The sequence below is a fragment of the Pteropus vampyrus genome, unplaced genomic scaffold (genome assembly GCF_000151845.1).
Source record: "Pteropus vampyrus isolate Shadow unplaced genomic scaffold, Pvam_2.0 Scaffold14, whole genome shotgun sequence".
In the NCBI taxonomy this organism is placed as follows: domain Eukaryota; kingdom Metazoa; phylum Chordata; class Mammalia; order Chiroptera; family Pteropodidae; genus Pteropus; species Pteropus vampyrus.
Window position 1 is genome coordinate 8,786,669 of NW_011888795.1, and position 12,942 is coordinate 8,799,610.

Sequence of the window (12,942 nt, forward strand, 5' to 3'; positions counted from 1 at the left end):
TAGTTGTATACTTACTTGTTTATTCTTTCCTATATTCTTTCAAGCCAAGAATAATTAATGCAAAATAATTGCAAAACTTAAGTTTATCAGTAGCGCTTATTAATCATTGTTTGAGAGTTTCCCTATTTCTTTTTTTGTGAGCCTTTTAAAAAGACTTCAAGTTTGTCTGGCATGGAATGTTTAAAAGTTTGAAGTTTTTTTTTTTAAAGTGTACCCCACATTGTTCTGAAAAATACTTGAAAAATATTTTAAATATTTTAAATATGCAAAAAAGATAAAAATTAACTGAGAATTTCTCCCTTATTAATGTTTATCCCCATACTGGTCTACATCTCATCTTTGTGATATAGTCTTCCACTGTGCCCTGTGTCCTCTGGAACTTTATTACAACCTCATCTGCTTCACTAATGGCTCCCTACTCTGTCTTCTGCCTGAAACCTGGCTTAACCTGGGCACCTGCTTCTCCTGCAGCCCTCTCGAGAGAATGGTACTGCTTCTTCCACACTCCACGGACCCCAGTGTCACTTCCCAATTCCTTTCTCATACTATGAGTCCTTGTAGGACACTCTCCTTTGTAGTTCTGCCATCTGGTCTTATCTCTCTATCCCTCTTCATTACTGTCATTACTTCCTCTCATTTCCTGAAAATTTTGGTACCTGGCCCACAGTTATCCACTTTGGCCCAAATCCTGCTGCCATCCTAATTGTCTTCATCATCTGCATGGATGGTTTATCAAGCCCTGTTGCTTTGGGTTCCTTTGCATCTTCCAGTGGCATTCACCTCACTTCACTTCCACGACCCACATTTATGGCCTCACTATAGGTCTTGTCTTCACCATGAACATTTATCCACCTCTGATATTTGAAATCGCACCTTTTCACCCCAACCTTGTATCTTTTTATATCTCTTAGTTGGTTATTCTAACTACATCCATAACTTCAGCAGCAACCCTTACCTTTACTTTCTTCTCTATTCAGCTTTAATTTCTAGTCATTTCTTCAGCCACTCTCTTGCCGATGCCCTCAAAATTCACAATTCATTGCCCTTCTTCTATGCCCCCTGACAAAACCGCCAACCCTGATAATTCCAACTCTGCACTTCTGTGAGCTCATGCCCGGGCTTCTCAGGTCAGATGGGCAATCAGGAGGGGAGAAGGCTGCAGTTGACTAAAAAGTACAGAACCATTAGTTAAAGAACCCCTTAGTCTTTATTTGCTTCTCTCAGTAGAAGTTTCTGACCAAATTTAATTCCAAGGCAGTTAAAGGCAGTAATTTGGTAGGGGAGCAGGACTCCTTGCTCCTGTCTATATGAGGAAAAATTAGGAAACTAAATTCAGTATAAATACAGTATGTACCTAGGAAAACATAATAACCAACAGTGAAAAGCTTGGACCTTTAGCCCTTTATTTTGAGACCACAAAGTTGTGAGAAGAGAAGTTAGGAGTTAAGGACTTTTTGAAAGAAATGTGTATAGTTGGCCCTTAAACAACACAGGGCTTAGGGACACCAAGCCCCTGAGCAGTCAAAAATTCATGTAAAGCTTTTGACTCCTCCCAAAACTTAACTGCTAGTAGCCTACTGTTGACCAGAAACTTTACTGATAACATAAGCAGTCAATTAACACATATTTTCTATGTTACATGTATTCTATACTATATTCTTACAATAAGGTAAGCTAGAGAAAATATTATTAAGAAAATCATAAGGAAGAGAAAATACATTTACTGTGTTTATTGAACAAAACCCACATATAAGTGGACCTGCACAGTTCAAACTTGTGTTTTCCAGAGTCAATGGTATTATGTTTTCACACATATTTTATCTCTATGATTAAATCAAAAGTGTCATTTTATAGAACTAAACTAAAGAACATCTAAAACTATAGCTAGGACACTTCTAGAAAGCACTAATCTGCTCCACTCTTGTGATAGGGATTATGAGTTGGTTTGTAGCCCCAGTGAACCTTCAGCAGACCTGCTCTGAGAGGTGAGCACTGAAGAACTGTACTCTATCCTCACAAGATGGCTTTCCTTCCCCGCTCTGTTTTCAATTCTGAGATATCACTTACATTATGTTACAGTTTGCAAAGCACCTTCACATAACTTCTTATTAATACTTATTGTCCCTGTGAGAGCATAACTTCTACAATGTTAGAAATTTTATATGAAGCTTGGGACTGAGAGCTAAGAGGCCAGGATTTTGAACCCACATTCTCCCTCCCTTTTACCCAGGCTAAAATTTAGGATCACAAGTTGGTATAGAAGTGAGAGCTAGTAAGCCTTCCTGTTATTGTGAAAAGCAGATGTTTAGCGAATTTGGAAAACTAAATGTTTTTAATAACTTAATATATTTATTTATTTAATTATGTGTTACACATAATTTTAAATAATTTAAGAAATTCTGAAAATTAAATAATTATATTCCAGAGAAATGAAATTAATGATTTCTGATGACTGATAATATTCTATATTCGAAACCAATCCCCAATATGAATTATGGAAGAGATATATACAAATGGCTTTCACAAAGCTGTTTTTTCCATACTGGTTTGGTTAGGTAACAGATACCCTGCTTCTATAACAGATAATCTCAGTGGCTTAATCTAATAAAGCTTTATTTCCTGTGTGCTCCACTGGGTCATTCTAGGACCAGCTTCTTTCCAGCTAGTGGCTCTGCCATTCCCTTGGACGAGGGTCAGCAAATTTTTTCTGTAAAGTGCGAGGTAGTAAATATTTTAGGCTTTGTGGACCATATGGTCTCTGTCGCAACTACTCAGTCCTGCCGCTAAGCACAAAAACAGTCATAGACAATACGGAAACAAATTAGCACAGCTGTATTCCAACAGAACTTTACTCATAAACATTGACATTTGAATTTGATATAATTTCATGTGTCATAAAATATTCTTCTTCTTTTGTTTTTTCAACTATTTACAGTGTAAAAACGTTCTTAGTTCACAGGCAATACAGAAATAGGCTGTGGGTGAAATTTGGTCTTTAGGATTTTCTCCAAGCCTCAGAGTTATTCTCTTTGGATAATAATTACGGATCTTGTAGGGGATTTTACGGGTCGATCGTAGATCCCATATCCCCACCCTCCACCATTTTATTGTTCAAAATTAATCACAAGCCCAACCAGGATACAAGTGATGTGGAAATATGGTCTCTAACATGTCCAGGAGGAAAATGAAATGGTATAAGGAAGGAATAGTAACATCTTTGCCATCCAATAATTTTTCTACATTTTTTATTCTTCTTGCCTTTGCTAAAACATTACTCCTTTTCTTTTTCCCTTCTCCGACCTAGATAGTTTAATTTCCCCAATTTCACCTATTTCAAAATGATAGTTTTTCAAATATTTCTTATTGAAGCTTTTCTTGATTTATGCAACCAAATATAATCTCTTTCCTTTGAATCACCAAAGAAATTTAACCTTTCACATCACTTACTTTACCTTATAGGATGAATATTTGGGAACTTTTCTTCCTCCCACGACTATATTCTAAGCTCCCCAAGGACTGATGCTTTTCATGTTTTTTAACGGTTCTATTGAGCTGTAACTCATATTCTATAAAATTCGCCCTTTTAAAGAGTACAATTCAATGTAAAATGGTGCAGCTGCTGTAAGAAACAGTATGGAAGTGCCTCAAAAATCGAACTATCGTATGATCTAGCAATTCCATCTCTGGGTATATACTCAAAAGAATTGAGAGTAGAGATTCGAACATATATTTGTGCATCCATGTTCATAGCAGCATCATTCATAATAGTCTAAACGTGGGAACAACCCAAGTGTCCATCAGTGGGTGAATGAATAAACAAAATGTGGTATATACATACAATGGGATATTAGCTTCAAAAAGTTAGGAAATACTGACACATAGTACAACATAGATGAACCTTGAGGATATTATGCGAAGTGAAATAAGCTAGTCACAAAAGAACAAATTCTATATGATTCCACTTATATAAGGTACCCATAGTAGTCAAAATCATAGAGATAGAAAGTGGAATGGCTGTTGACAGTGGCTGGCGGAAGGGAGGAATGGGGAATTGTTTAGTGGGTACAGACTTTCAGTTTTGCAAGGTGAAAAGATAGATGGTGGTGCTGGTTGCACAACAGTGTGAATGTACTTAATGCCACTACACCGTACACTTAAAAATTGTTATGATGGTAAGTTTTATGTTATATGTATTTTACCACAATGAAAAAATTTTTTAAGTACATAGTAACAATGTCACCAAAAAAATGTATGCTTCAGTAATTTTTTTTTTTTTTAGATATTTACAAAATCATGCAACCATTGCCACGATCAACTTTAGAACATTTTCATCAGCCCAAAAAGAAAACTCGTACCCACAACCATCATTCCCCATAGCCCTTCTCCCCAGCCCCTGGCAACCACTAACCTACTTTCTGTCTCTCTGAATTTGCTTAATCTGGACATTTCATATAAATGGAATCATACAACATGTAGCCTTTTGTGTCCAGCTTCTTTAACTTAGCATAATATTTTCAAGATACGTCCATATCGTAGCACACATCAGGACTTCATTCCTTTTAATGGCTGAATGATATTCCTGTTTGTATATAGCACATTATGTTTATCCATTCATCAGTTGATGGACATTGGGGTTGTTTCCACCTTTTGGCTATTTTGGCTATGCAGGTCTGAACATTTATGTACAACTATTGTGTGATCGTATGTCTTCAGTTTTCTTGGGGATATATGTACACACACACACACACACACACACACACACACACACACACACACACACACACCTACCTACCTACTTACCTAGAGTGGAATCGCTGGATAGTATGGCAACTCCATGTTTAACCTTTGAACCACTTCCAAACTGTTTTTCAGAGCAGCTGCACCTTTTACAATCTGCTAGCAATGTATCAGAGTTCTGATATTTCAACATCCTCACCAGAACTTGTTATTGTTTTTTAAGTTATAGCTAACCTAGTGAGTGTGAAATGGTAGCTTGTTGTGGTTTTGATTTTAATTTCCTTAATAACTCCTGATGTTAGGCATTTCTTTATATGCTGATTGGGCATTTGTATATCTTTTTTGGAGAAATCTTTTTTAGACCCTTTGCCTAATTTTAAATTGACTTGTCTTTTTATTGTTGGGTTGTAAGAGTTCTTTGTATATTCTGATATAAGTCCCTTATCAGATATATGATTTGCAAATATCCCATTCTGTGGGTTCTTTTCAGTTTTTTTATGGTGTCCTTTAGAAAATAAAAGTTTTAGTTTATCTATTTTTTTCTTTTGTTGCTTATGCTTTTCGTGTCACATCTGAAAGATCACTGCCTAATCCAAGGTCATGAGATTTACTCATAAGAGTTTTATTGTATTAGCTCTTACTTCAGACTGTTATCCATTTTGAGTTAAGTTTTGCATGTGGTGTGGGGTAGGGGTCCAATGTCATTCCTTTGCATATGGATATCCAGTTGTCCCAGTACCATTTGTTGAAAAGACTATTTTTTCCCCATTGAATTATTTGCAACCCTTATCAAAAATCGATTAGCCATAAGTGTATGAGTTTATTTTAGGACTCTCAGTTCTATTCTGTTGATCCATGTCTATCCTTATGCCAATACTGCACTGTCTTGAATACTGTTGTTTTGTCATAAATTTTAAAATTTGGAAGGCTAACATGTTTTTAAATATTGTTTTGGTAATTCTAGATTCCTCGTATTTCTATATGAATTTTTGAGTCAGCTTGTTAATTTCTACAAAAAAAAAAACAGTTGGATTTTTGATAAGGATTGCATTAGATCTGCAGGTCAATTTGGGTAGCATTACTATCTTAACAATATTAAACCTTCTGATTCATGACATAGGGTTCTGTCCATTTATTTAGGTCGTCTTTAATTTCTTTCAGTAATGTTTTCTGGGTTTTAGTGTACAGGTTTGCAATTCTTCATAAAATTCTGAAGTGTTTTATCCTTTTTAATGCTATTGTAAGGAGAATTACCTTAATTTCGTATTTAGATTGCCTATTGCTAGTATGTAGAAATATAATTGATTTTTCTGGCAACTTTGCTGCACTTGTTTATTAATTCTAATAATGTATGTGTGAATCCAACTCATTGTTGTATCCTCTAGAGCAGCAGTCTCCAACCTTTGTGGCACCAGGGACTGCTGCTCCTATGAAAATCTAATGCCTGATGATCTGAGGTGGAGCTGAGGTGGTGATGCTAGCCCTGGGGATCGGCTGCAAATACAGATGAAGCTTTGCTCATTCACCCACTGCTCACCTGCTGTGTGGCCCGCTCCTTAACAGGCCAGGGACTGGTACAGCCCTGGGATTTGGAACCTCTGTTCTAGAGCACTTAGCACAGTGTCTAGCCTTAACTAGTATTTGATCCATTTATATTATTTGAATTGTTCTCTTTAAATGCCACCTTGCCACAGAAGCCTTCCAACCACTGAGTAATTTTCCAGTTCCCAATAGCAGTGAATCATTTTTCTCTCCTTTACTTTTATCTACAGGCTTGGGAATGATGGGTCGAGACATTGTCATTTCTCTTGCAAAGGCCAAGATCCCTGTGATTGCTGTAGAATCAGACAAGAAGCAGCTAGAGATTGCAAACGGCATAATAACCTCCATCTTGGAAAAGGAAGGAGCCAAAATGCAGCAGAGTGGGCACCCTTGGTCAGGACCAAAACCCAGGTTAACTACATCTATGAAGGAACTTGGCAGTGTAGATTTAGTCATTGAAGCAGTTTTTGAGGAAATGAAGCTGAAGAAGCAGGTCTTTGCTGAACTGTCAGCTGTGTGCAAGCCAGAAACCTTTTTGTGCACCAGTACATCACACCTGGATATTGATGAGATTGCCTCTTCCACTAATCGTCCTCACTTAGTTATTGGCACCCATTTCTTCATACCTACTCATGTCATGAAGTTGTTAGAAGTTATTCCCAGTCGATACTCTTCCCCTACTACCATTTCTACTGCTATGAACTTATCAAAAAAGTTGAAAAGAATTGGAGTAGTTGTAGGCAACTGTTTTGGATTTGTTGGGAATCGAATGCTTAAATCTTATTTCGATCAGACGTATTTCTTGTTAGAAGATGGCAGTAAGCCAGAGGAGATAGATCAGGTGATGGAAGACTTTGGTTTTAAAATGGGACCTTTTAGAATGTCTGATGTTTCTGGATTAGATGTGGGTTGGAAATCTCAAAAAGAGCAAGGTCTTATTGGACCTACGTTGCCTCCAGGAACTCCTGCCCGAAAGCGTGGCAACACAAGGTATTGCCCAATTCCTGATAGGCTGTGCGAACTAGGACGATTTGGTCTAAAGACAGGTAAGGGTTGGTACCAATATGACAAGCCATTAGGTAGGATTTACAAACCTGATCCCTGGATTTCCAAATTTCTGTCAGAATACAGAGAAACCTACCACATTAAACCACGTATCATTAGCCGGGATGAGATCCTCGAGCGCTGCTTATATTCACTCATCAATGAAGCATTCCGTATCTTGGCAGATGGGATAGCTGCTAGTCCAGAGCACATTGATGTTATCTATATACATGGGTATGGGTGGCCAAGACACAAGGGTGGGCCCATGTTCTATGCTTCCACAGTTGGGTTGCCCACAGTGCTAGAGAAGTTGCAGAAATATTACAGGCAGAATCCTGATATTCCCCAACTGGAGCCTTGTGACTATCTGAAAAAATTGGCTTTCCTAGGAAATCCTCCTTTGGAAGAATGGCAACACTTGGCAGGACCCTTCAGTAGTAATTTGTGATTCAGCCTTCCAGATGATGCCTCACTGCTAGCATCAAGTAATGCTCACTGAATTTCATTGACATTAAATCCAAAGATCCATAAGATTGCTCTGAAATACAAACCAAAGGAAATAATTGGTCATCTAAACCTTCTCTTTGGGTCTTCTGTCTCTGATTCTAATGGGTCAAATATTCACTGCCTCTGAATCTGTCCCTATCAGATAAATTATTTCAATCCCAATGTGTAAACTCATGGTAATACCTTCCTTAATAGTTAAGGAGAGAGCCTCAGGAATAAGTTGAGGTTCACAAGTGCTTTTATCATTGGAGAAGTGTCAATTAATAACTGATATAAGCAACTAAGTCATGAGTTCATTTTGACTCCCTCCAACCTCACACACATATCACTGACAGGAAATCGTATGGATCCTTCATTCAACAGTCATTGTGCCTCCCCTGAGCATCTTGCACAGCACTTGACAGACCTATATTCCAGACAGGCGTTAATCCAGCATGAATGCCAGTGATGAAGTTCAGTCCATGGTCTTAGAGGCAGACGTGGTAACCAGAAAGAGGAGCAGGGTATCAAATGCAGAACAGAACTGAAATTGTAGGCAAAACATAGTTGGGAATTGGTGAAGGAACCAAGTACTTCAGACCAGAATGGGGCACTCAGAATATCTTGGCAAATTATGCTTAATATATCACTTCTGTCCAAGGCCCAGTCACATGTGCACTGTTGTGCTTGCTGCTTGCAGGAGGCTCAGTAATGTTTGTTGATAATTTCCTTGAGGTCAAGGGATGTCCACAACCTGGTCTTTCTTTACTCTTCTATTCATGGAGAAATAATAGGCAGTAGGAAGAGTTGCCTTAGTGTAAGAAGGGATCTTAGAGAACATCTAACCTCCTCTGATTCTGCGATAATGATGCTAGTTTTCCTATCATGATAAGCATTTGTGATGTTGGCTATGGAAATGGTTGAATCTTGAAAAATCTAAAATTATTGCAAAACAAATCTTGTGTAGTCTTGTTATAAGTCTTCTTCTCTTTTAACTTTTTTCAGTGGTTAAAAGTTCAGGGGTTGGTCAGCACAAACATTTATCCATAGATGTTTATAGCAGAATTATTTATAATAGCCCCAAACTGGAAACAACCTACATGTCCATTACTGATGCATGGATAAACAAAATGGAATAGCCATACAATAGAATATATGGCCATAAAAAGAGATGAAGTACTGATACATGCTACACAACATGATGAACCTTGAAAATATTACACTAAGTAAAAGACAATCAAAAAAAGGCCACACATTGTATGAACATGAAATGTTCAGTATAGGCAAATCTATAGAGACAGAAATCAGATTAGAGATTGCCTTGGACTGGAATAATTGTGGGAGTGGAATGCAGAGCGACTGCTAATGGATATAAGGTTTCTTTTTGGGTTAATGAAAATGTTCTGGAGTTATTGTGGTGATGGTTACATAACTCTGTGAATCTACTAAAAACTATTGAGTTGTACACCATAAATGGGTTAATTATATGGTATGTGAATTATTTAAATAAAGTTGTTAATAAATAAGTAAAAAAATAAATGGGCTCAAGTTGTTATCCTTCAGTATGATGTAAATGAACTGTTTTCACAACATTTTTACCTGCGAACCCAAACAAAATTATCAAAAATTCTCATGGAGGAATCTTGAATGAATATAGTGTAAGTTTTTTATTGTAAAAAACAAAACACCCCTAGAGCATGCCTTGAATTGTAGTTCAATTTACAATAATTTTTAAGATGAATATTGCTGGAGTTTATAAAAATTGGTCCTTGAAATTAAAGACATCAATAGAAAAGATCCCTGAAAGTTGTAACTGTCTCCAAAGTGACTTATTTTCAAATTAATGTAAACACACACACACACACACACACACATTAACTTTCTCTTCTTGAGAACTTGAGTGGATTTTTTTTTGAGTTTTTAAAACTCATTTTCTTTCATTCTATACTGTCCTCTAGATTGGGGCTTTGAAACTAGAGTGTCTATGAATAGATCTTATTATTCAATACTCCCTGAAATTTGATGCTAACATTTGTGTATATGTGTCTGAATGCATTTCTTAGAAGAGATACCATATCTTGCATCGTATTTGCAAAAGCATTTATGACCCAGTAAAGGTTAAGGACCAATACTCTATATATAAATGAAATGGTAAGAAGAAATATGAGTTCATTTATTATTTTATATCAAAAGAGGCAAACCTAATTCTAATTTGTTGGGTCCTACATTGAACAATGGTTAATATGATAAAATCTTTCCAAGATATCCTATCCCATCCTCGAAAATGCACTTAGTTAAAGGCTTATTTTGTTGTTGTTATTGTTAAGTTTTAAAACTACGTTTAAAAAAAAGCTTCTGAACGACATCTTAAAAATGTGTTCTAATGGTAATTGACTTTGATGAGAACGATATATATTAGAAGCACTCTCGAAGTTTTGCCGTAATACTCCAGCTTTAAAGATGAGACTAATGATGTTACTTAAAACGGTAAAGCCACTGTGCAGCTGCAGTTGCTATCCATTTATTCATCTCCAGCAGGAACAGGTGTGTGTGACAGCGATAAAGTGAGAGATCCTAAACTCCTCTGATTAATGATGTTACAAAATTGTGTATGCAAATCATACTCCACAGCACTGTAGAAACCTGGTATTTTTAGGGTCTTACATTAGCCCTTAAAATAGACACCTATAAATCGGAAATATTGCAGGCTCATTGGATTGTCTGAATCTTTTTGGTAGCCATTGATGAAATTAATATAAATCAAGTCTCTAGATTGTGATTAAAAAACAGCTCACCGCAAGAACAGAATAGTCTATTCTTGGGACTATCGGTGCCATCTGCTTATCTCATCAGCTTATATATATATTTGAGATTAACAGACAAGTTACACCACTTCCTGGTAGGACAGCAACATTACACAACTCTGAGGGACACCATTCATACTGTGGTACAAGGGATTGCTATTCACCTAGAAATAAGGTGAACAGCACTCCCTAGAGTTGTGCAACACCGGTATTGTTTCCAGAGAACTTTGTGTAGAGATTTCAAGCCTAAAACTCTTCTCTTTATTGCTGTAAGTATCTTTTTAAACAAAAGTTAGTTGACAAAAGTAGAGAAAAAGTCTCCATTCAGATTGATGTCCCCAATGGGACCTAATCTTGTCTGTTCTTCTTTTTATATATATTTTTTCTAGCACCTAGAAAAAGAACATGAAAGAGATGCACAGGCTTTTAATTCTCATTCAAAGAATTTCAGGGCACTTCAGTTGTAATTATTTATTTGTTCTCTTTCACCAAATTTAAAATAGCCTGACAGAACAAATACCTGAAAGCATCTGATAAGATGACATAAGCAGAGCTGATACAATCTATCTTGTGTATCTTTTTCATAATTAGGGTTATTCCACTTTCTCTAAGAGGAAACAGCTGCTAACAGAAGCAGTTGCTAATTCTAGCCATAATGTGAGATCCTTAGGATGGGATAGGGCAAAAGTTTCTTCAACCAAATCATAAGTGCACTGGATTCCCAGACTGCTGAGGCCTAGAGCGTTCGTTATTGATTTGTAAATTTCAGCAGAAACTGTTGGCTGTTCCCAAATGTTTCTCTTCTTCTGTAGTAATAAACTTCCCAAGTTTTAGATGAGCATTTGGTTGCTCAAAATACACAATATATTTGTCAGCTTCTCTTGCATCCAGTTGTGAACATGCAACTGAGATCCAGACAATAGGATCTAAATGGAAGTGTCACATGACAGCTTTTGGGAAGGTATCTTAAGAGTCAGATGACGTGCATCCTTTGCCCATTTCTTTTTTGTCTATTCCTCCATCTTGCTGCCTGGAACACTGATGTGATGTCTGGAGTTTGACTCACTATACTGGACCACTAGGACAAAGGTCATGCCCTAAGAACAGCAGAATAGAGGCTTATAGAGAGCTTGGTCCCTGAAAACCTCATGAAGCAGAGTTGGCACTCTGCCTTCTAACAGTTATTAATGTGAGAGAGAAATTATCCATCGTGGGAAGTCACTGTTACTGTAGGTCTTTAAATACTCACAGCTATTCCTGATCCTAACTAATGCAGATAGGGTCCAAGAGTTAGTGTGTGAAGGGTTTTTCTTGTTTTTCTTTTTCTCAGTATTATGCATAATTCTGATGCTTGGGCAGGTTTGATCATCTGGTCTCATTAAATAGGATTTCTTGCTTTAAGTAAAAATTTTTTTTCCAGTGTGATGTGTTTTTTAACTCCATATCGAATTGCTCATATATTTTTATGTTATGTTTCACATTTAATTGTGGTAGGCAATTCATGGAGACACCAGTAAGAACCTGAGAATAGGAGTTTAAATCAACATTTAGTAGGAAACAGTCTCACAGCCTACTTAAACCTCAAATTGACTCCTACTTACTTAGAGATAAAAACACAAAAGAAAGTATGCGTTATCAGAAGAAAAGGTGGTCAACAATGGCACAAAGGAAAAGAAGAGCAGTTTGAGAAGCAATATCTCTCTCAGTACTGACCAAAACAGAGGTGCTGAATCTGGAGTCCACCAATCTTCTGCTCAATAGATCAGAGATCTCCAAAGTGGGGTGCCCCTAACCATAGCAGTGTGAAAAAAGATCCACACAGGTGCAGACAGAAAATATTTAGAATTGCTACTACTACCTATTTTTGTCTAAAAAAGAGGAAATTAATACTTCATGTACATATGGATACTGTTGTCCTCACCAGGTTGCATCTCAAACAGACATATGTCAGGAATGAAGTTCCCGAGGGAAGAGGGTGAGTTCCACAACACGTAGAGGGTGACAGTGGCACTCTCCCTCTTTCATTTGCTTTCAGCATATTGCGAAATATTGCAAATTATGTAGGCTGGGGTAAGCAGATATTTAGATGAAAAGATTTAATTTAATTTAATTTAATATTTAATTTAGTTTAACTAAACTTCACAAAAGACTTTTTGAAAGAAAGTACCTTTAAAAAGATTCCTTGGAAGAAAGCATAGTTGAAGATAATACAAGTAAGCAGGCAAGAGAGAACAACAAGAAAATGGCAGAGCTGGTAGTTCTGGTATCAGCTTTTCGTCAGCTGCATTGCAAGGTAGAATGATTTAGTCAGATCTGGCAAGAAGCTGGC

The 12,942-nt window shown here is 36.9% G+C and overlaps 1 protein-coding gene across 1 annotated transcript in view; it reads left to right on the top strand.

Moving 5' to 3' along the window:
- Nucleotides 1-7,827, top strand: part of EHHADH (enoyl-CoA hydratase and 3-hydroxyacyl CoA dehydrogenase) — a 48,322-nt gene extending 40,495 nt beyond the window's left edge. Inside the window, exon 7 of the mRNA XM_011382181.1 lies at nucleotides 6,510-7,827. Coding sequence (XP_011380483.1) covers nucleotides 6,510-7,771 — 1,262 coding nt within the window. The 3' untranslated portion in view covers nucleotides 7,772-7,827. The remainder of the gene's footprint in view (nucleotides 1-6,509) is intronic.
- The last annotated feature ends 5,115 nt before the right edge of the window (nucleotides 7,828-12,942 follow it).